The 24,126-nt window shown below is 43.7% G+C and overlaps 2 protein-coding genes across 4 annotated transcripts in view; both read left to right on the forward strand.

Moving 5' to 3' along the window:
• Positions 1-1,344: 1,344 nt before the first annotated feature.
• Positions 1,345-24,126, forward strand: part of OPN3 (opsin 3) — a 42,116-nt gene continuing 19,334 nt past the window's right edge. For 2 of the 3 annotated variants that reach the window (XR_011535315.1, XM_070602321.1), the window contains exon 1: positions 1,345-1,717. Coding sequence is in view for 2 of the 3 variants with exons in the window: in XM_070602321.1 (XP_070458422.1) it covers positions 1,345-1,717 (373 nt within the window). In the remaining variant the exon portion in view is untranslated. Of the gene's footprint in view, positions 1,718-5,291; positions 10,082-24,126 lie in introns of those variants that run through there. The other variant, XM_070602322.1, reaches the window with a different exon arrangement.
• Positions 5,628-12,002, forward strand: CHML (CHM like Rab escort protein). Its single transcript, XM_008532333.2, has one exon. It carries the CDS (start codon positions 5,628-5,630, stop codon positions 7,587-7,589), a length of 1,962 nt encoding a protein of 653 aa, XP_008530555.1. The 3' UTR covers positions 7,590-12,002.

The following is a 24,126-nucleotide window of genomic DNA, read 5'->3' on the forward strand; positions in this document are numbered from 1 at the left end:
TTACTGTATACTAGGCACTATCTGAAAACACGGTGGACATTAAACATACAGAACTTGTTAAATGGTTGCATAAATCTAAAATATATAATTAAATGAGTTTTTTAAAGGAGTGGGTAGGTTAGTCTCAGAGATGTCAAGTCCAGATTGGAAGCGTGAAAGACAAACCAAGGTTTTGAGGGCAGAGCACTCTGCCCTTCGGCTATTGCTCAATGCACCAGGGCGGAGAGCTGACCCCGCCCTGCCTACCAGATTCTGTCTCCAGGGAAATCTGGAAGAGGGATTCATTGCAGCGACTCATTCTTTACTGGTGTTTTGAACAGAGGTGGGAGGGGTAAACAGTTGCCCTTCCACAAACACCGGCCACCAGTACCCAGGACAGCCTGCAGGTCTGGCTCAGGTCCTCCTGTGGGGCCTTTTTAGGGACTTTTCAGGGACAGAGGGACAGAGCCCTGGCAGAGCGTGATCACGTTCACAATCTATATTTGGCTTGTACTATATATTCATTGCTACTGGGGAAACGGCCACGTGGCAAATGTGTGCTGTTCTAAATAAAGCACCCACGTCTCTATACCTGCTAGATTTAGGTTGAAGCTTGAAGGCACGGCTTGGACAGTCACTGCCAGCGAAGGGCTTGGCGTACCTCAGTAACAGGATACTCCTACCACTTAGAGCGGGACAGAGGACACTATTGGCAGGCCTTGGGGTCCAGCCCGGGGCTTACATTAAGCGTGCGAGATGAGGGTGGCGCTGTAGGCTAGCAGAGGGTTGTTACAGCTTCCCGGTAAGGGGAGAAGCCTAGGGCGGGAGTCCCTCACCCAACCCTCCAGCCAGCACAGGGCAGGCGCAGGCGCTCAGGCTCCTTCAGGAGGGAGCGAAGGCTTAAGTGAGCCTTACCCTCCCGGCTCGCCCCAACGCGCGTGCACGCTCGCGGGCACTCGATGGGGCAGCGGTAGGGGGACCTGGCGAGCTGTTGGGGGAGGCAGTAGCACCGCCAGGGGTTGGGTTGGGGGAGCGGCGGGAGCGCGCACACCGGGAGGGTCGGGCAGCGCGGGCGCCCCGGGAGTCAGGGGCAGCGAGGAGGCGGGGCGGGCGGCGGGGCGGGGAGGCGGGGAGGCGGGGCGGGCGGGCGGCGCGAGGAGGCGGGGCGGGCGGGCGGCGGAGGAGGCGGGGCGGGCGGGCGGCGGAGGAGGCGGGGCGGCGGGCGGCGGGCGGCGGGCGGCGGGGAGGCGGGGCGGGCGGCGCAGGCCCGCGCGCACAATGGCCCGAGCGGGCGGCCGAGCCCGCGCCCCACCCAGTGCAGAGCGCGTCGCGGGCCGGGCGGGTGGCTGAGCGCCTGGCCGGGCCATGTACGCGGGGAACCGCAGCGGCGGCCAGGGCTCCTGGGAGGGCGGCGCGGCGGCGGGCGCTGAGGGCCCGGGGCCGGCGGGGCCGCTGAGCCCCGCGCCGGTCTTCAGCCCGGGCACCTACGAGCGCCTGGCGCTGCTGCTCGGCTGCCTCGGGCTGCTGGGCGTGGGCAACAACCTGCTGGTGCTCGTCCTCTACTCCAAGTTCCCGCGGCTCCGCACGCCCACCCACCTCCTGCTGGTCAACATCAGCCTCAGCGACCTGCTGGTGGCCCTCTTCGGGGTCACCTTTACCTTCGTGTCCTGCCTGCGGAACGGCTGGGTGTGGGACGCCGTGGGCTGCGCGTGGGACGGCTTTAGCAGCAGCCTCTGCGGTGAGTCGGGCCTCCTGCGCTCCTCTGCACACTCCGGGCCCTGCCTCGCCCGCGCCCTCCCGCCTCCTGGCCGCGCTCCCCGGCTCCCGGCTGGACGCGACCCCCAGCTTCCCCCCCGGCCGCGCCCCTCTGCTCCCCACCTGGCCGCGCCCCCCTGCTCCCCGCCGGGCCGCGCCCCCTGCTTCCCCCCGGCCGCGCCCCCCTCCCTGCTCCGGCCGCCTCCCTGCAGCTCCTCACCCCGCCGACCCTAACGCAGCCGGGCTGCATCCCAGCTCCCCTTTTAGCTCCAGCTCATCTCCTGTCTCTGTGTTCACCTCCTCATAGAATTCAACAGGGCACGAAACGTCTTTTACACTTTGTGGGAAGAAACGAGGGACCCTAGAGTCAAGAGATTCAAGAAAAAGTGATTAACTCGCGAAAGTTGGAGAGGGTGATGAGAAGAGATTTAATTCATATACTATTTCTTTCCTAAAATGAAACATAGAAACCTAACAGAGTAGCAATGTGTAATTTTTTTTAAAAAAATGTTGCTCATTAGCTGTTGTAAACCTTTGCATGCTTCCCGGGAAGTGAGATCTTTTCATTCAGGTCCTCAGAATGCAAATTGGCATGAGCCCCATAAACTATTTTTACTATATTTTCCTCCCTGTAGGTTCCAGCACACCAAAATCTAAGGTGAGGTTGTACATGGCTCAGGGAATCCCAACTCAGATGAACAAATAATTACCTGTGCAGCCAGAAGGTTTCACTAAAGTAGAACTGGATTGTTAATTGAAGAGTTATTGAAACGATACTGTTAATCCTTAGGGGACATTTAAGTCTCGCTGAGCCTTGACATTTTGAAGGATGATCCACCCAGCGTATCATCGAAGTTGTGGTTTTCTCAGCGTGGAGAAGAAATTATCTTTTTGTGTGTGCTCCAGAAATTTCATTTGTACAAAGATTTGAAACTTAGGAGGGGTCTGTAAGTGTATGTAGTGGGGATATAGATACCTGTGTGATTACACTCTTCATATTAGCTTAAAATACCTGGTCAGGCATTTTTTTAGGCAGGGCTAAGCTTTAAAGAGGTGATTCAAGCTCAAGCTTAAAGTGTCGTCATTAACGCTCCCTAAAATGGGTGGGAGGGGTTTGGTACAGGCAGGAAAGTTCTTATTTAGGAGAAGTGCTCTTTCTGTGCTGGGAAATTCTGTTTCTGTCCCGACCTTATGCCCTGGAGTTTGAAAACAAGGGTATATTGAGTTCTTTATTAGTACCGGGTTCACCCTCTTCCTCATGGCTTCCCTCTGTGCCCCCACCCTGCTGTGTCTGTCTGCTGTCACTTCCATCCTTTTTCCCTCCTTCGTCATCCCTGCTCGGCTCCAGTCCCCGTCAGAGGGGTTTTCTAAGACTGCCGGAAACGTTCACCACACAGTATTTTGCCTGATGACTGCTCTGTTTCTCTGGACATTTACTTAGTGCTTTCAACCATGACTTTATCCCTGCCTTTCAATTAGGGGTGGAAACTCTGGAGTAAGCGATTGAGAGACTTGTTTAAGCCCTGGGAGACAAGTCAATTGCGGGCTATGATGGAGCTTAAAAATTCTTAGCAAAGATTAAGAATTTTTTCGCCTGGGGTAAATCCCAAGGATTGTGCTTCCAGGTAGGAGTTAGAGATGAAAAGGAGGGGCTTCCCCCTTTGTTACCCCTGAGCAGGAACGAACCAACCATGGAGTATTGAAGGGGAGGAAATAACAAAATGCCAGAAGTGGCTGCTTGCTCCAGAGGCTTCTGGAGAGGCTGCCCTGTCAGGTGGAAAGACTGCTGGCCTGATGGCATGAGAGTGGGTCCTACTCTCAATTCTCTGGCTAACCCATCTTGTGGACTTTCTCAGTCGCTTAACCTCTCCAGCCATCAGTTTCCCTATCTCTTTTATGGGGTAGTGGAGCTAAATGTTCTTTAATTTTGTCTTGTCCTGCTTGCTATGAAGTATTTTGAGGACTTCTTTGATATCTGTAGTTAGAAGGTGCCTGGTTTTAGCACTTAGGCTTGTATCCTCTCCTCTTACTCCCACCTTCAGCTCTGTTCCCTTCTAAGCCAGGAATAAGCACATCCTATGGTTACGCTTCTTCATATACTCCCATGGGTTCCATCCTCTGCAACCCTACTGTAAGAAGGCAGAATAAGCCATTCAGACACTTACATATATATATGAGTAGGCCAGGCAGCCGCTTCATCCTGTGCTCAATTCTTGATTTCTCAGGGAATGCTGAAAACAAGGACTCCCTGATATCCTGGAGGCAGAGGCTTTGACTAGATAGAACTATTAAGATTGTCATTTCACTTAAATTGACCAGTCAGTTCAGTGAACTAGTCAATTTACTCTTGAATGGCTTGTTTTACAAATGTCCAAGATAATTGATCATCTTAGCCTAGGTGGGCCTGGTTTATACTGATCTTGATTTTGGTAAGTTTGATGGTTAGGGAAATCAGAGCTCAGAGAACTCGCACCCTTCCTGCGCAATGAGGAATGACAGAACGGCCCCCTAGCAGATGCTGTGTGGAGCACTTTAGCCTAAAGACTTCCAGCTGAGTGTGCCTTTTCCCCCTTAGCTTTTCTATCTCTGGCCACACCCAGTGCCACACCAATGTTCTGCACATGGAATATAGCCAGCGTTAGGCCCAAGGTTAACAGGAGAGCCTTTCTTCACTACTGCCTCCTACCCCTGCAAAAACAAGAATAGACAACATGTTAAGCTTGGCAGAGGGTGTTGAGATAGACTTTTCTCTTGGGAGACAGAGATTCAAGGTCATAGAGCCAGAGTCCGGCAAAATGCAAGCCATGCCATTCAAATGTTAGAAGTAGGTGTTATTATATTAAGATATTTTAACATATGAACCCGGGAATTTTCCTTTTTAACTTACACCTAAAAATATACATGTGCATATGTATTTTCGTACAAAGATTTGTTATAAATACATTTTCCCTTCAGTAGACCTATTTTTTCATGCACTTAAGTATTTTAAAATGACAGTTGTTTTACTGAATTAATCCTTTTGTAATGATCTGACTGGTTAATTCAGTTGAAATAGTCTCATGTTGATACCGTGAGATCCTAAGGGTGGGTGGGACATGGGAAAGTCAGCTGTCCTAGGATCACCCACAGACTGTATTGGCCACAGAAATATTCCTATTCATGATATTGTGCACATAGTATGTAGTCTGTTTCCATAAACACAGGGGAGCCACACATTTCTTATAGGCTAAGCTCACAGCGCGGTATAATTTCATTCAAATATTAATTTTCTTAAAAGCAAAAGTTAGAGAATTGTATTATGTTCATTCTTCTTTATTTTTGTGGAACGTTATTTCCATTCTTCATGATTGAACTGCCTGATTTGGAGGAGTATATCTCTATTGTTCATTTTCAAGAAATCAGACAACAGGTGAGAGAGCACTGAATAACTTGCTTTGGTAGAGGCTTCTGTCCTGCTAACGAGCCAGGCTCCAGTGGATTGTGATTGCTGTTGCATGAAATTACTTTTCTCCTAAATCGTTTACAATTGTATTCTTTCTTGAATTTTCTTCTTTCAGAGGAGAGTTCCAGTCAGAAATGCATGTGTGATGCATTTTGACATTTACTGCTAAGGTGAAATGCAGAAATGAAAACAACACATCCATTTTAGTATTCTCAGATGTGATTAGATGTACTTTGTCGTGTTTTTATGCTACTGACCTATAAGAAAAAAATATTAAAAAAGGGTAAGAGTTAAACAGCTAGGACCTGCAATCTTGATACTTCTGGGATGAACTGGAACATCACAAGGAGAGGTTTCATTACAGCATATTCACACCTCATCTGAGCCCTCAGCTGAGATTCATACACATTTCCTTCATTGGCAGCTGTCACCAGATGCTCTACCTCCCAGGATGGCGGACAGTCTCCCGACAGAGTTTGATGTGATTGTAATAGGGACAGGTTTGCCTGAATCCATCCTTGCAGCTGCATGTTCAAGAAGTGGTCAGAGGGTTTTGCATCTTGATTCAAGAAGTTACTATGGAGGAAACTGGGCTAGTTTCAGCTTTTCAGCATTGCTGTCCTGGTTGGAGTGTCAGCAAAACAGTGACCCTGGGGAAGAAGGTTCTGCTGCGTGGCAGGACCTGATCCATGAAACAGAAGAAGCCATCACCCTTTGCAGCAAGGACAAAACCATTCAGCACACAGAAGTGTTCTGTTATGCCAGTCAGGATGTGGATGACAATATTGAAGAGACTGATGCCCTACAGAGAACTCCTTCCTGGGTAGCACCCACTCCCCTCACCAACCCTCTGGTTCCAGCATGCTTGTCTGAAGAAACACCCTCTTTGTGCGTTACAAGGCATGAGATGCCTGCCAAAGACACTCCAGAAAACGATGGAGAGATTTCGCCAGAAGTCACAGATGTAGAGGAAACCCTGGCGAAAGAAAATAATCGTGGAGATAAAACTTGTACACACGCAGTTTCAGATGGAGCTAAAGATGAAAACAAACCTATAGTGGAAGATAGCACTGATCAACCAAAGAGAAATAGGATTACTTACTCTCAAATAGTTAAAGAAGGCAGGAGGTTTAATATTGATTTGGTATCAAAGCTACTATATTCTCAAGGATTGCTAATTGACCTTTTAATCAAATCAAATGTTAGTCGTTATGCAGAATTTAAAAATGTCACTAGGATTCTTGCATTTCGGGAAGGAAAAGTAGAACAGGTGCCTTGTTCCAGAGCAGATGTCTTTAACAGCAAAGCACTCACCATGGTTGAAAAGAGGATGCTAATGAAATTTCTTACATTTTGTTTAGACTATGAACAACATCCTGAGGAATACCAAGCTTTCATGCAATGCTCTTTTTCAGAGTACTTAAAAACTAAAAAATTAACCCCCAACCTCCAACATTTTGTACTGCACTCAATTGCAATGACAGAGTCGTCTTGCACTACAATAGATGGCCTTAAAGCAACAAAAAACTTCCTTCAGTGTCTTGGCCGATTTGGCAACACCCCCTTTTTATTCCCCTTGTATGGCCAAGGAGAAGTTCCCCAGTGTTTCTGCAGGATGTGTGCAGTTTTTGGTGGAATCTATTGTCTTCGCCATAAAATACAATGCCTTGTAGTTGACAAAGAATCCGGAAGATGTCAAGCAATCATAGATCACTTTGGCCAAAGAATAAATGCTAAATATTTTATTGTGGAGGACAGTTACCTTTCTGAGGACACGTGCTCAAATGTGCAGTATAAACAGATCTCCAGGGCAGTGCTCATTACGGATCAGTCTGTACTAAAGACAGATTCAGATCAGCAGATTTCCATTTTGATAGTGCCTCCGGCGGAACCAGGAATGTGTGCTGTTCGGGTCACTGAACTATGTTCTTCAACGATGACATGCATGAAAGACACTTATCTGGTACATCTGACCTGTTCGTCCTCTAAAACAGCAAGAGAAGACTTAGAATCAGTGGTGAGGAAATTATTCATTCCATATGCTGAAACAGAAACAGACAGGGAAGGACTTAGAAAGCCAAGACTCTTGTGGGCTCTTTATTTTAATATGAGGGATTCCTCAGAAATCAGCAGAAGCTCCTATAATGGCTTACCTTCCAATGTTTATGTCTGCTCTGGGCCTGACTGTGGACTAGGAAATGAGCACGCAGTCAGGCAAGCTCAAACGCTTTTCCAGGAGATCTTTCCAACTGAAGAATTCTGCCCTCCACCTCCTAATCCAGAAGACATTATCTTTGACGGTGATGACAAGCAGCCAGAGGTTCCTGGAACCACTAATAGAATAATTGCCAAACTAGAATCTTCTGAGGATTGCAAAAACCTAGAAAACCATGAGAACCACCTTCAAAATTAGAAAAAAGCAAACTGGAAAAGTTACTTTGGGCTTTCACCATGGCATCAGAATATGAGTATTAGAAGTGGTTATGTGATGAATGCTATGCAAATATTGTCCTTAATTGTCTTTGAGACATTCAGTCATTGGATGCTTTGTTAACCTATTGGTCACTGATTTATTGGTTTTTGGACTTCTTTCTGTTTCAGAATGGGCTCCATGATTCAGCCTCTTAAACAGGACTAGCTTTATTTTAGGGCTGGGTATATGTGTGAGGGTTCCATGTTAGCAGCTCTGCTTAAAGGAAGGTAATATTGCATCTGCTAATGGTCTTCTGATTTAATTATTGTCTACAGTAACAATAATATCTAAGGAGTATTTTAATTACTTTTGCAGCTCTTAGAATTGCTACCACCTCCGAATGGTGACACACACACAGAGTAAATTATGTGGGTCTTTTGTATATAATATAAACGTATAGACATGGTGGGAGCAACAGCAGCTGACTCAAGTGTCAGTACAATAAAGTGCACTTGTCTGGAATTGTTGAAAGATTAGCTTTGCCTGATCCTTTATTTGTGAAGGTCTGATGTTCACAGTACATCTTGCAGCTTCATTCTCCTGCTTGATGCTTGTAACCCATGAGCAGTGCCGCCACCACAGTCTTCTGCATTCCAGAGTCCGAGAGTTCACTCAGTAGTTAAAGAGCTCATTCTTGGGAAGCTCATTCCGAAGATCTAGGGGATAAGATTAGTTCTGGTTTAATACTTCAGAAAATTTCTGCAGAGCCCTGCTCTGGCGCCTAAAAGAAAAGAACTTAACGTGTAACTCAGGCCAAAAGAAAAATTAAAATTGCCGCCGGAAAAGGGCCTTCAGAATGGCAGTTCTGCAATTCCTAAGGAGGAACTGAGGGAGGCATTTCCCACCCAGGCCTTCTTTCCCCAGGTTTCTCCTGAGGGTGAAGTAGTCCACCTTGTTGGCCAGATCTGCCCCTCCAGTTAGCAACACTCATGCAGCCGATAGGGGGGCCTCAGAGGATTTGCCATGTCCAGGTGACTGCCTTCATGATCACTTGGCCTCTTGGCTGGAATCTAGAGGATAGAAACATTTTTTGTTCCCAGAACCACTAGAAGTTGTAAAGCTGGTTGTACTGCAGTGGTGAAAGCCTGTGGAGCTGCCGGGAGAGGTAAACTTCCTTCCCTTTTGGTGCCGTTTCCACCCCTGAGATGGAGAATGATAATCCTATTGGAAGAGAGCCCTTCAATGGCAGTTTTTGTTCTGGAATAGAGCATTTACTGTGTAAATTACTCATTACAGTTTTTCTCAACAACCCCTCGAGGCAGATATTGTTGAATACATTTTCACAGAGGAAATAAAGAATTGATAATGTGCTCAGAGTCTGGTATGTGGAAGAGCTAAGACTGGAATCCAGACTTGCGTGATTTCAAAATCTTTCCACTAAGAAACTGTTAGAAGAGTGCAGGTTCTGGAGGAGAAGGAGAGGCGCCCGGGGAATCAGTGTAGTGCTGCTGGTGAAGCAAAGTGGACAGACGTTGGTCTTTCAGCGTACTGAATCAGAGAAGTGTGAAGACTGAGATTAACTAAAAAGATAGTTTAGGGCTGTTGATCTCACTGAAGCAGAATTTGGCTAAGTTTTAACAAAATAATGCTTTTTAATAATCTGTCTTTTGATCTGAACATCTCATAAAGGGATAGAGATGTTACTAGGCCAGAATATGCTCTGAATGGTCTTTTGTGCTCTTCTGTATGTGAGGAAAATGAAACAAGAAAGATTGAAGTAATTCACAGCTTACCAAAAGTAGAGAAGTCTTGAGTTTGTATTAATATTTATATACATTTTTTGCATTATAGCAAAGTAGTAGTATTGGGTGGATCCTAAGATTTAAACCTATCAAAACAACTGAAATGCCTGAAATAGATCTAAAAAATAGTAATTAAAATGGAAAAGAATTTAAGATGAGGGCTGGCCCGGTGGCGTAGTGGTTACGTTCGTATGCTGTGTTTCCACAGCTGGGGGTTCGCAGGTTAGGATCCTGGGTGCAGACCTAGCACCGCTTGTCAAGCCACGCTGTGGCGGCATCCCACATAAAAGAGAGGAAGACTGGCATGGATGTTAGTTCAGTGACAATCTTCCTCAAGCAAAAAGAGGAAGATTGGCAACAGATGTTAGCTCAGGGCCAATCTTCCTCACAAAAGAAATAAAAAGAAAAAGAATTTAAGATGATAAGTAAAATGGAAGTGAAGGTAATCCAGACCTATTGAAAACAATTTCAATTTCAGTATCATGAATATTCTTATTCATAAAAACTAGAGAAAAGGAACAATGAGAAATTGCAAAAGATGGTAGAGCCAAACATGATGGAAACAGGAGAAGAGTGTTAGAGCAGTCCAAAATAAGGGTGGTTTTAAAAACTAACAAAATGAATATATTACTTTCTTACTTGAATGCAAAACAGCAGATTGGAAATGAGAAAAGTTATAACCAATAAAAAGCATTAAAAAAATTAGGGGATGTTATAGACTAGTATAGTTTTCTGATGAGTTGGAATTGTACCCTCATTGGTGAACTTTTTCAAATGAATAATATCTATGTCAAAGAATAATATCTGTTTATTTATCATGAAGGATGACATGCTAATATTCGCATTTTGAGGCAAATAATGGCCTAGATATTAGAAGTCAAGCGTTTTGAAAAGGGTCTCATTCTGATCAGATGCAAAACTCAAAATAGAATATTAGAAAATACACAACATATAATAATAATTATTTCCTATGACTCAGGATTATGAAACTGGTGTTCAGCAGTATAACTATTAAATCAACATCAACAGAACAAAAAAGTAAAAATCCCAAGTATTAACTAAATATGACTTAAAAATCTCAGTAAAATTCATTATGCATCTTTGATTTAATTATCTCTGTAATGATTTTGTTGATTTCTCATAGTGTGATAGTTACTGAAAACATTGTTCCTATTGGAAAAACGTATAAGAAACATTTCTCAAGCAGAAATTGAACAATCTTGGCACCACTATTATTTATATATAATTGAAGAAGTTTGTCATTGTAATAAAACTTTAATGAGCATTCACAAAATGAGAAAGGTAAGGAAAGAAAGCAGCACAAATATTTTCTATTAACGTGGCTCTATAACTAGCGAAACCCATGGTGTGTAAGCATACTGACTGTGAAAGACTAATTCAGAAAGTTGCAGGATATAAAAATTTTAAAAGTTAATCTCATTTTCAGGTCCCAGCAGTGACAAACTACAATTTAAAAAATATATATTAATATATACGAGCCAAAGTTATACAACTATATTGAGATAAATTAAGTAAGATGCTGATGTAGAAGCAGGCTGAAGGAACTACAACCTAGTGTAATGGAAAAGAAGTAAATAAGGAGTCTGAAAACCAAAATTTTATAGTCTTGACTTCATCTAAGGAGTTAGATCTACTTTACATATGATAACACAGTTCATTCCAGATGAACTAAAATGTTAAGTATAAAGAGGAAAATAAAAAGACTACAATTCTCATCCCAATAATGGTACAAAGGAAACTTTATGGCAATGAAAAACATTATTGACAAAGGTAGATATCAACTAAAATAAAAATGGAAAGTATGTACTAAATAGGAAGAAGACAAAAGAAGCAGAAGAGATGGCGTAAAAAAAAGCTACTTGCATTACACATGGATAAAATGCTTAATATTTTGTAAAAAGTACATGCAAATTCATAAACCTTTCTGCTCTTTACTAGGCAAATTTATAAAAGGATTGACTACAAATGAGAAGGTACAAATAGAAGTCAATTCTTAGAATGATATTCAGATTTCCTAATATGAAAAATGCAAAGTGAACAACTTTGACCTTGTTCATGCTATTATATTAGCAAAAGATTTTTAAATCACGTGTCCTCATAGTAGCAATGTTATATTAGTAGTTTTGTAAAGAACTATTTAGACGAATATAATAGGAACTCTCTAACCAATCTATCTTTTGATAGATCTAACTCACTTTGAGTACCATATGCCCAGGGAAGTATTTAAGAGAAAAAAAAGCTACTTGTACAAATATATTTCTAGTAATTCCATTCATTTGAGTTAAAAAAGCCCAATAATAAGGAAATGGATCAGTAAATTTTGATGTATTGCTATTGCTATCATAGACTTATTTACTCATGAATGTGGATATATGTCAAATCGTATGGAAAAAATGTTTAAATGAGACTCAAAAGTGTTAGAACACATTATTGTATTTACTGATTATATTTGTGTAAAAATTTAGGTCTCTACATTGAAAAGAATCAGAAGAAAACATAATTAATTGGAGTTTCACATTAAGGAGTTCTTTAATTTTTTCTGTAAAATACTGATGTGTGCAATAAAAAAATAAAAGATTAATTGGTAAAATGTTTTACTAAGTTGATGAGAAAATTGTTGATTTCTTGGAAACTTGTAAAATTCTCCTTTAAATGGAAAAATATATATGTTTTTAGATGTTGAGTCAAAAGATAATCTCCAGAAACACGGACAGACAGTTTTACAGCTCTTGGTGGAAAAGAATTCTTGGTCAAGATGGACTTTGTATCTTATCTCGGTTGCCCAGTATTAAGAAATACGAAGGTGTACTGTGACAATAGTTTTTTTTTTTAAGTGGAAACCTCAGAGCCAGAGGTGGAAATCATAGAAGTAGTATTAACGCGTTCCAGGACATCAGCATGAAGACGTTTCATACTAATTAAAGTATGGCCCCTAATCCAAGAACACACTTCATTTGGGAGTCTTGGAGCCTAGGAAAAGGAAGGATGGATTTGGATTCGCACAAGTGGCGATCGAGTTCTTATCCTTGTAACCGACAGCCACATGTATTCCCATGTCAACAGCAGGGGACACAGTCCCTCCAGCTTTCTGTAAGGCGCGAACAAAGAGGCTGAGTGATTCCCGTGAAAGAATTTGACCCTGACGTGAGTGTTAGGACCGCAGATCTGTAGAGCATTTGTAGGAAGGCCGCTTTTCCCCTGACAACTCCCTGTTCTCGTGTGAACCTCAGGACCACCGTGTAAGGTAAGAAAGGACAGGTATTTGTCTCCATTTTACAGATAAGACTTGGAGGACTTGAGTGACTTGCCTGGACTCTCGCCTAGTAAGTATTCAGATCTTAACTAAAATTGAAATGTAGCTGTTCTGCTTTGCCTCCATCTTAAGAGAGTTATTTATTGCACATGAGTGCATAACACATAAATCACTGTTTTAAAAGTGGTGGCTTCTGGAATTTTAGAATACATTTATTTTTCAACAAATAAACAAAAATCATCCTATAAATTAAAATCTGCGTAGTTAAAGTGGTAACCTCTGGGGTTGGAAGAGGGAGAAGAGAGTTGATTATTTAAGCTCACACCTGAAGTCAGAACAAACTTTCTTTATCCTGGTCTTTATGTCAAGAGCTTCATTTTTTTATATACATTATCTTTATTGGTTCCTGCTGATGTCCTATAATTTTGACATTTGCTTGTTGCTAAAAATATGTTTAACGCTTAATACACTCTGAGCAACTAATATGAGTAAAGGGATACACATTCTCAGAGGAAAAGGAGTGACTTTGGATTCAGAGGTGCAGGATTGACAAAGTCCCTGTTTTTACTTCAGTCAGAAGAAATCCATTTTATAGTTTTAAAGAAAGAGGAATCCTTGGGGACGTTAGTGCAATGGGATTTATGCCAGTTCTTTTTGTTATAGGTCGTGTAGTTAGAGCCCTTAAGCACCCCATTTCTGTTTGTTTGAGACTTTTATTTGTTCCTTTATTTATTCATCCCTTATATCCAAAAATCAGAACAGAAATATTACTAATCCAGTATGGGGAAGTATTATTTTTTACATCATCGTACATTAATATATGTGTAAGTTCAATTTATAGTTAAAAGTTCTTGTGCCGATGTCAGTATTTTTATTGTCCATTATAAAGAAGAAATTTTGGGGATCGTACTGCCGAGGAAGAGCAGGAAATCTTGTTTTTAGGCAATTAATTAGGTTAATTTCCTAATATGATTTCTGTGAAGGATTATAGAGAAACGAGCTGCGTGTCCTGTTCCTCTAACAGGCCCGATTTATGATGACATAACATTATCTGTAATGCCCTCTGTTGTTGAAACGTAAATACCAACCAGGTGTTTATTAAAAAGAAAAAGCAAAGGATGAGAACTGCTCTGGAAATGGTTTGTCATGAGACTGTAATCTCCTTTAAAACAGTCTCCGTGTGCTGTCCCTCTGTGCTCCCCACGGCGTCCTGCACTGCACAGGCTCCAGAAAGAAATGTGCTGTTTGAAAGCCCGAGATCTGCTCTTCGGCAGGAACCACTGCCTCCATCCGTGCCCAGCGCTCCCCGCTTCCCGCCCCTCTCTGGTCCACATTGCTTCCTTCTGAAGGTTTATGGCAAACTCCAAAACAAAATTCAGAGAATTAGGGAATATTTCTCATGCTGCCCCAATGGTCGGATACAGTTTAGAGATTTTATGGGGTTTTTTAAATCATTCATCTCATCCAGAAATAGAGTAAACTGCAAAGCAGTTATAGAAATGAAAGGATGATGTCTTTTTTGTTTTTGTGTTTTTTGTAATGTTCCCTTATTACCTTTTTAGATGATGTCTTTCTATACGTTGCAAATAACTGCCTCAAAATTAATGTAAAAATATTCTAACTTTCTATTTGGAGGCGTGCTGTTCACTTGACACACTATGGGCAAATTAGTCCAATTACATGTATATAATAATATCTTGTGAGTTTCAGCAAAGCCAATACAAGAGTAAACAAGCCGTCTTTAATTGAATTGTAGACACATTTACACTCACTGATGGGTCCCCAAGCGATGAGATAGTGCAACAGCTTGACATTTTTGTAGATGGGGTTAACTATAGACAATACCTAATTGTGATGAAATGAGTCAGTATTCTTAATGCAGAGAAGAGCCTGAGCTAGGTTACCGTGCACCGTGAAACATAGGGTCCAACGCAGTGCGACATTTACTGAGCACTGTGCCCGGTTTCTGTCTAGACCAGAAACACAGAGAATAGCCATAACTAACTGAGCTCTTACTGTGTGCCAAGCTCTGCTCTAAGTGCTTGCTGTGTTTATCTTATTTAATTCTCCTAACAGCCCAGTTGGGTAGGTGCGCTTATCATCCCCATTTTGCAGATGGGGAAACAGGCACTGCAAAGACAGAGAGCTTGAGTGAGAGATCACAGTTGGGAAGTGGTGGACCTGGCTTCAAACCCGGGCAGTGTGACTCTGTAAATAACCCACAGGCAGGGACTGCAATGTGATGTGGTCTTCAGAGAGCTGTCAGATTAAGTCCAGGAACTGTTCTCATTTCTTTATATATATTTCTCAATTTTTAAAATAACTCTGTGAGGTAGGTGTTAATGTTCCCATGTATAGATGAGAAATATGGCTCAGTAATGCTGAAAGTTACAGAATTGGTAAGTAGTGGAACTCCCAGTCCATTGGGGCTGACATTGATGCACAATTAGCCACTGTATTAATCAGGCTGTGATCATTTCTATGATCTAGGTATAGATTAATGGATGCACAATGAAATTATTGTAAGTCTGACTAGGGAAATCTGGGAAGGCTTCATGAAAGAAAAGGCTGGGCTCTGAAGGTTGAGAAGGATTTTTGTAGGCTGGTATGAAGAACAGCATTCCATGCAGGGAGAGCTGCAAAAACGAAGGCATGGGGACATTGAGGACGGTGCATGGCTAGAGTGTGGTGTGCACTGAGCTGGTGTGGAGAGGTGGGTTGGGTGCCACAGGTCCAGAGCATCAGCGGTCTTGACCATGCCAACTCTCGGTGGTCTTGAATGCTAGGGCACTTTTATTCAGTGGATAATGAGGAGCTGTTGAAGGCTTATGTTTACAAAGTTTAGTGTGGAGGGAGGCTAGAAAGAAGGAGCAGAGATCGGGTGCAGATGAATGGTAAGGAGGGAAAATATGATAAGACCTGGGTAGGGCAGGGTGATGGGAATGCAACAGGCAGAGAAAAATTTGGAAATATAAACATAGACCTGGAAATGACTATGTTATGGATAAAATAGAGAAAAGAATTGAAAATGATTAAAATTTCAGCTTTGGTACTTGAATCAGTGTAATCCATTTAACCGAGATTGGGAACAGGTTTTGGGGAAAAGCAAATGGGTTTGGTTTTGTCATATAAGGTAACCAGGAGGTGGTTCTAGAAGGTCTTGGAGGGCTTTGTATGCTAAGGAGTTTTGACTTTGTCTTAGTGGAGCAACACTTAATGTTATTAAACAAGGAAATAGGTTGCACTTGGGTATATAACTGGCGTCTGTATAGAGGATGAATCCAAGGGAGGCAAGGATGTAGAAAGGAGACCAGAAAAGAGGCTATTACAATAGTTTGGTGAGAGGTAATGAGGGTCTGAACTGGGGCCTTAGTAGGACAGATTTGAGAACTCCGGAGGAGATTAAATCAACATGACTCAGTGACTGATTGGGTGTGAGTGCTGCAGGAAAGGAAGAGAAATCAGAAGACAATTGAGAAAGAGCTGGCAGATATGGACCTGTTGGGAATGCAAACATGTGCCCTGCTGGGTTTGACGTAGTGGGTCCTGCCCCTGGATTATTCCTGGACTTGGAAAATTCCTTTTCTAGGATTCCTTGGTATACACTCTTTCTTTTCTCCTGGGCTTGTTAAGCCTCAAGGATATGAGTCAGAAGCTGACAGTACCTTGATTACCAGTGTGTCTGAGACTTACGCCAATAGAGAACACCCAAGCCAATGATGGGAGGAGAGACAGCCCTGCTGACGCTCTTTCAGACCCCTCACTTATGTGGCTCACAGTATATTTCTGTTGGACACTGTGCTGGAAGCCAGTGCCGCTTTGGACTTGCCGGTTACATAAAATAATCCATTTCCTTTCTCCATAAAGAAAAAAGCTGGTGTAGAAATAGGAGACGAGGTAGGAGAGACGTTATAGGTCCAAGGGGAATTTCAAAAAGAGCCTGGCCTGAAGTGTTGATATTGCAAAGAGGTTAGGTAAACTAATGTCTTAGGAATTGATTGATTTATCGATTGATGAAATTCTAGAGCAGAAATTCCAGAGGGCGACTGTAATTCCTACTGGGTAGGTGGTAAGTTGTCATGCATTGTTACATAAATAAGGGAGTAAAACAAGTATGTGGTGATGTGGTGGTGGCGATTTAATTTATCTTCTGGTGAGTATTTTGGCAAGTTGTATTGAAAGCGTCAAAATTTTGTACAACCTTCCTGTCTAACAATTATATTGTCAAGAATTTATCCTAAGGAGGTAATCATGGACGTATGTAAACAGATAGCTCATGGATTACAGTGTTTGTGGCTAACACTTATTAGGTGTGTACCATATGCCAGGTGCTGTCACAACTGCTTTATGCACATTAATTTACTCTTAATCTTCATCACAACTCTGTGAGGTAGTTAGATACTAGTCGGCCCATTTTACAGTTAAGAAAATTAAAGCACCAAAGGATTAGCTTGTTGAAGGTCACATAAAAAGTGGAGGTTACGGAACTGAACCTAGTGCCCTTGATGGCTAGGCACACTGTCTCTCCTCATGGCACTGTTAGAATGTGAGAAATCAAAAGGAATCCACAGACCTGCAGTGTGCCATCTGAGAGCACCTCTTCCAGAAATCAGCATTCCACCAAGCAGCCATCAGGACCCAGACCCTGGAAACACTCTTTGCCTCCTCCTGTCCCCTCAAAAGATAATCAGAGCAAATCCCATCCCACCTCACATCCCTGCCGGGGTCAATTGTTGCCGAAAGGGAAGTCGTCGCCAGTCAGCCGTGACAGACCACCTCTCCACGGTTGAGTCTATCTCTTGATCTGGTCCCGTCCTGAACTCCCCCAGTGTGTGCTCAGAGCCTCCCTCCATCTCCAACTTCTTCTCTGAACAGTTCCTCTACTTCCTCACTTTTCCTTAGTAAGTAAAAGTACTTACTGGCTCTCCCCAAGGACCCTGATTTCCCACCTCCAAGCAGAAGCTGATTTCCCCCTAATGCCCTGTTAGGATTTTGTTAGATTAACGTTTGTTAAGTGGAGCACAGAGTGCTGGATGCTGAATCCCAATTTACCAACAGATCACAAAAGAAGTTGAAATAGAGTCTATTACTCACAGATTCTGGAGGAAGTACCTGGCATGCCTCGAGGGGTCACACGGGGAGGTCAAGGGAGAGTACAGACAGAGAGAGGCAGGATCTAGGACACATGGCTTTATTAGGGTCCACAATTGGAGTGCTTTGGGGTTCCTGGGCTGAGGCTGATTGGTCAATTCAAACCCAAAGAGCGGGGCTTGGTACACTACCTATGGGGCGCAAGGGGAAGGCCCTGGGAGGCAGGGCAGCTGTGGACACGAGGGCTGTTGTGGAAGTCACATCAGGAACATACATTTGCCGTGACTCGAGGCTGCTGGCTAGGGTGTGCGCTTGCATGGGGTCTGGTGTCAGTTTAAGGTCCTGCAGGCTGCTGGGCCAAACTAAATGGATGCCGAGGCAGCAATACTGTGGAGTAGCTCAGCTAAACTGTCAGCACACCTGTACACAGCCAGGAGGTTGAGTAGGTTGCCCACTGAGTATCACTGCTGCTTCTCATTCTCCTAGGAGACCCTTAGCTCCGCAAGGCTCGCCCGCAGCGAAGATGCGAAATTGAACTCACATCCCACAGATGGGCGGGGAATGGAGTGCTTCCTTGGCCATTGCTGCTCTCATCCAGTCTGCTCTCTCCCTCCCGGATAATTCCCGTCAGTGTGCAGTCTAGCCAACACTCCCAAATGTCCCTTGACTTGTGACCACCCTTTCTAGTCTACATTGAGATGTAAGCGTGAAATACACACCATACTTTGAAGATTTAGTATGAGAAAAAGTGTGTAAAATATCTCAATAATTTTATGTTGATTCCAAATTGAGATGATAGTATTTTAAATATATTGGGTTAGATAAAATGTTATTAAAGTCAATTTTATCTGTTTCTTTTTACTTTTTAAAATGTAGTTACTAGAAAAATTTAGCTAACACAAGTGGCTCATATCCTCTCTCTGCTGGCCCGGACTGCTCTAGGGTGTAAGTAAATCTGGAATTGGTGGCTGTGGTGTATGTCGGGTGAATCTTCAAATGGATGTCTTTCAGTATCCTCAGTGCCTCTCCTTTGTATAAGGCGCTCGCGGTTCCCGGTCCTTGTCATCTTCCTCTCTCGGAGTTCCCAAGAGAGCTTTGGTCTATATGTCTCGTTTGGCATTTCAAATACAAATTTTGTATTTCAGCTTGTCTTTCTCTGTTGCCTTTTCCCCTTTGCATCAAGGACCATCTCCTACAACTTTCCTGCCCCACCACTAAGCTCAGGGCATATGTGTTGGAGCCACTTGACCACGTAAGGAAGATTTAGACACTCCTGGCGTGATGACTGCCGGCTCCTAAGCTATGATTTCTTCTGGAACAATTTTGTCTTATTTACCTTGAGTATACCTTCGGTTTCTTATGCATCCAGGCTTCACTCTGCTCTCCACAATACGAGGAAATTCCAGAGGAAGTCACATTAGCCTTCACTCTCCCTTTTCTTGGTGAAATGGCTGATGTCTCCCAGCAAGGCTTCTCATGTACTACTGGGTTCTGCAGTCTCCGCAATGGGCTAGGCCAGGGCGAGCTTCACATGTACAAGGCCGTTTTGTTAGATTTATAAAAGCTCCTTTTCAAATGATACCACCTTCAGCCATCTCCTGATATGTTGCACCTGGTTCTATAAAACATGGCGTTATGATGGCTTATTGGAATATAAGAAGCAACAATTGAAAAATACAAGGGAATAGGTAGAGAGGAATAAAAGCTAGAGATGAGTACAATATTATGAAAATTAGACCTGTCCATATAAACTAGACAAGGTCCCCCTTCCTCAGAGCTGGAGCTTGGTGTGTGACACAGCGTTTGGCGTCCCTGAGGAGCTCTGTTTTGTGAAATGCTAACTCAAATGAATGGTTCTGTCCAGGTCCTCTCCTGAGGGGACAATATACAAACCCCTAATGTGTGGCCCCTGAGCAGCAGGCAGGGAGAAAGGCAAGCAAGTTTTAGAGCCCAGAATGACGCTACTGGAAAGTTTTCCTGAAAGTTTTCAAACGCCAAGAGATGTGGGAGTGTTGAGATAGAAGATGTCTAAGGAACAAAAGAGTGCAAACAAAAGGCACAGGAGCCCCAGCTTGCTGGGTGTGTGCTGTTTCCTGGCCTGGGGTGGACCTATTAGAGCTGAGAAAACAGAGAACTGGTCTCTGCTGTGGGCTTGAGGTCTCTCTCTTTCTTCTCTGTTTCTAAAGATGTAGAAGAATTCTTAGACAGGATGAAGGATGCCAAAGAGTAATAAGTGAATCAAAAGGCAGGTAAGCAAAATAGTGTAAAGAAAGAGGAAAACCTTGAACTCTGAAACTAAGATATATAGAAATTCTTTTCTCATGAAAGAGAATCATTCCATGGAATACAGAGGTCTGTAATTTATTTCGCATCCTGTGCTCCTGCCTGGACACACAGACACAGCTGGTGATGCTGGTGCTCTGCTGGAGGCTGGAGAGCTTGATGGAAACACTTCAGGGGCTGGTACAGGCGTGGGCGGCCTGAGGGGTCCGTGTCAGAGGGATGAAAGGGCCGTCTCTCCAGGCTGACTGCCATGGACGCAGGGGCCAGCGTCAGAAGAGATCCGCACTGCATCTCCTGGGGTAGACTAAACTGAAGGATTCAGAGACATCCCAGTTTCTTGTGTTCTCCATTGGTGACTGCGTCTGTGGAGGAAAACCTGGGAAGTGAGCAAACAGTCACAGAGAGATGATATTAAAGGAGATTTGGGTTTAATCTAGACGGACCATTCGTTCTGAAAGTCAGAATCTTCAGGGAAATCTCTTAAACAAACAGATCCTCAGGCTCCGCCCCAGAGCTGCTGAAGCAGAATCTTCAATGGGAGAGCCTTGTAGTCGGCATTTTATACAATAGCCCCAGGAGATATATTTGTAGCTGTTTCAAGAGCTGGCATTTGGAATCACTATTCCTACCAGGGAAGAGAGACTTGCTGCTCAGATCCAGCGGGTTTTAAACTGAACATCAAGGGTGAGAGTCAAATCTATATGAAGCCCAGTTTGGGAATCTGGGAGAGAAGCTCGAGACAGTGGCATACAAATTGGTCTGGAAGTCCATCCTGCTCTGACACCTGCTGGCTTTGCTTTGTGGCCTTGGGCAAAATACTTTCTATTTGTAAAGCTTCCTTCCCCACCTCCAGCTTTCCTCCAGCTCTCCTCCGTTTGGCATTCTCAGCTCAGTATGACTAAGACTTTCAAGGAAATGATCTTTTCTTGCCTATCCAAACTGTCCCGCCCTAGTCACCAGAATGGGCGCTACTTTACGTGCTACCACGTCACCAACATATATTTTAAACCTGAAGCATTTTGTCCTAGGATTGCCCTGCCCAGGATGTAGCAAGTATGTTTTTCTTTAACGCATTCTGATGAGCTTATCTTCTTTCCCATTCTCTTTTTGTGGCCCTGAGGTATCTCGTATCACATTTTTTAATTGACTGGGTGCTTACACACACACAGAATTACAGCTGAGTGTACTGTACTCCTTGAGAGAAAAGTGGCACGGGCCCTCTTGCTGTATTTCACTTCTCTCCCCTGAGTCAGCAGCGTGGTATAGAAGGTAATTTAAAATGGGACCAGTGTGTTACCGGCTGCTGTAAAGCCAAAACCCTGAGCTCCTTTGAGAGCTTGCTAAATTATAAATGACTAAATTAAAATCTAATTTGGTACCTCCGAGGTTCCCTTGCGTTTCTAATTTGCTCTTCCGGGCTAGCTCAGATTTTCTTCACTTGGTGCCAGGTTGGAAATCCAGGAAGGAACACTTAGAAACTAGAATTGTCATCGCAGGTGTGGGGTCACATGGCTATCCCATAATTTATTCATGTGTTGGATTTTTTCATAGAATTAAAAAGTCCTCAAGCTTCTTCATTGATCCCAACCAACTCAGTTCATCAGATCTTCCCAGGGGGCGTTCAGATAGAGGCTGGACTAGCAGAGAGAAGATGTGAGTGGCCCTCCAATCATGAACCTCGGCCCCTTTCCGCACACTCTTATTAGATGGGCACAGTGCGCCTCTCCTGCCTCACGTGTCTGTGAAGAGCTGACGAGAAAAGCACAGGGGGCAGCATTTTGAAAATTCTGAAATACCACTTGAAATAAGGTATTCTGACTTCTTATTGTGAGTGGAGAACAAGGGGTGACAAATTAATAGGAATACCATTTGACTTCATATTATCCATAAAAATGAATGTTTTATAGGGTCTTATTAATCATCAAAAATTATCATGTGATGACTGTCAAATAGTGTTTTGAGTTGAAAAAGGGACACCTTAGGAAAAAGGGCGGGAAATTGGCTTGTTTTATGTTCTCCTAACCTGTATGTATTGCTACTTTCCATTAGGAACGTTTTTCCTTTTCAGTGAAGTCAGACTGTGACTGTTTCTAGGCATCATTTTGCCTTAGTGTTTGGTTAATTACAAGGATGACCAAGTTTACTCCAGGATTTTTACTCTTTATTTGAGAAGAAATATGGTCATGTGCAAATAACTTTTATCATCAGCAAATATATAAAAACCCCTCGCTAACTATTCCAGGTGCAAGGAGGATGCCAAGATACAAAAGACATGGGCCCTATCTCTTAGGTGTTTATAATTTAATTGGGGACATAAGACATGAGTAATAGAATTGCGTCCAAATATAGGAAGTAGTAAACAGTGGCTATGATGGTTTAGTCTGTGTGTGTTGTCTGAGCAGTGTGTGGCATGCTCTAAGGAAGTTGGAAATGGTGAAAGAGAAAGTTAACTAGGCAGTGGAAGTAATATGCAGAGTTCATTGAAAGCAGACATGGTAATAAGCAAAGGGAGCTTTGCAGGTCATTATGCTGGAGAGGACCTCATGAAAGTAATAAGATGATTATCTTACCACAAGTGTCCCCCACCCCAAGTAATGCCTAAGGCAAAGCATGTGGACTTAAGATTTATTGGGAAGTATATTCCCAGGGAATCAGGAGTGAGAGAGTAGAGGAAGAGGCAGGGAAGAAAGGAAGTCAAATATGAGATGATGCGCCACTGAGCTGGCCAGAGCTTCACAAAACACAGCCAATTGCTCTATTCCTGCCGGACATCTTCAGAGAGGCTGTGTGAAACTAGTGTATCTTGAAACACCCCGTGGAGAGGGAGGGGAGTGCAAGCAGTTTAATCTCTGTTTCCTTCCTGCCTCCTGACTCACATTGATCCAAGTCTGTGCTACGAGGTGTTAATGTCCCCTTGCTCCTGGGTTGGGTCAGCCAGGTCCAGGCAGCAGCTAGGAGGCCAGAGCCTCCAGGGGTCCAGTCCAGTGAGGGCGAAGGTGCAGGCTGGTACTGTGAGAAGGTCTGTGGTGGTTACAGCGGCAGCAGCTGGAGCTTTGTGGCTATAGTCATGGAACCGCCATTGCTGGAAGCAAGGCAAATGGTCCAGGCCCACGGTTGGGAGGCGAGGCTTGTGGGCTGGGCCGAGAAGATCTAGGAAGGCACCTAAACTGAGTCCAGTCTCAAAAAGGTATTTGGTGCACAAGAGGATGGCAGAGGCCAGACAATGAAAAAATCAATGAGGGGTAGGTCAGGGCAATCGTCTGTGGGATGTGAGCCTGCGCTAGAATAATGGGAGTGGTGTGAAGCACAGAGATGAATTTAGAAATATTTGAAGAGAAAAGCCTTCTGCTGGCTTTAAATGAAAATGCATAACGGAGAGAGAGGAGAGGGGAAATTAAAGTAAACATGTTCCTAAAGTGGATCCGGGTGGAGGTCCTGCTGGAAGAGCGTCTCTGGCGCAGTTTTCTGGAGTCCACTGCAGTGAATGATCAGAAGATCTAGAGTGCTGTGTTCAGAAATGGTTTTGATTAAGTGGTGAAAACGCAGTCTGTGCCTCCCATTTTTCCTGTATGAGCACAGATGAAGTAGGATTAGAATTTACCATATCTCAGTTCCTGGTAAGCGCTTCCATATGGCCGTTTTCCAGAATTTGGTCCCACTGTGCTTATGTTTGTCACTCTTCGGTCCTTAAGTAATGCCACAGAGAAGTTATTTTGTATTCATACTGTCCTTTCACCCCAGACCTGTGGACTCTAGTCACTGTGGATATTTCTTGGGCCCCTTAGTGTAATAATTATCCGTATTTTCCCCATTGTTAACTATCCTGTTCCATATCCTCCCCTGACAAGCAGGCACGTGAGTGTGGAGTGAGTTCCAAGGAGACCCTGTCCCGAGATACGACACTGCTTTCCCCTGGTTATGCTACATGGAGTTAAGCAACTATCAAGAGAAAAACAAAAACAAACCCTAAATCAGAGGGAAGGCAACAGTCTAAAATTGGGTTATCTGTCCAAAGGGGGCTGTGAAAAAACAAGGAGCCCAGTCTGAAGCCAGAGTAGTCAGAGACCAAGGGACGCTGATATTGGAA

Source organism: Equus przewalskii, chromosome 31, assembly GCF_037783145.1.
Source record: "Equus przewalskii isolate Varuska chromosome 31, EquPr2, whole genome shotgun sequence".
NCBI lineage: Eukaryota > Metazoa > Chordata > Mammalia > Perissodactyla > Equidae > Equus > Equus przewalskii.

What these genes read in the sequence shown, in the direction of transcription:
- CHML (XM_008532333.2), top strand. Translation starts at nt 5,628, where the DNA reads ATGGCGGACAGTCTCCCGACAGAGTTTGATGTGATTGTAATAGGGACA.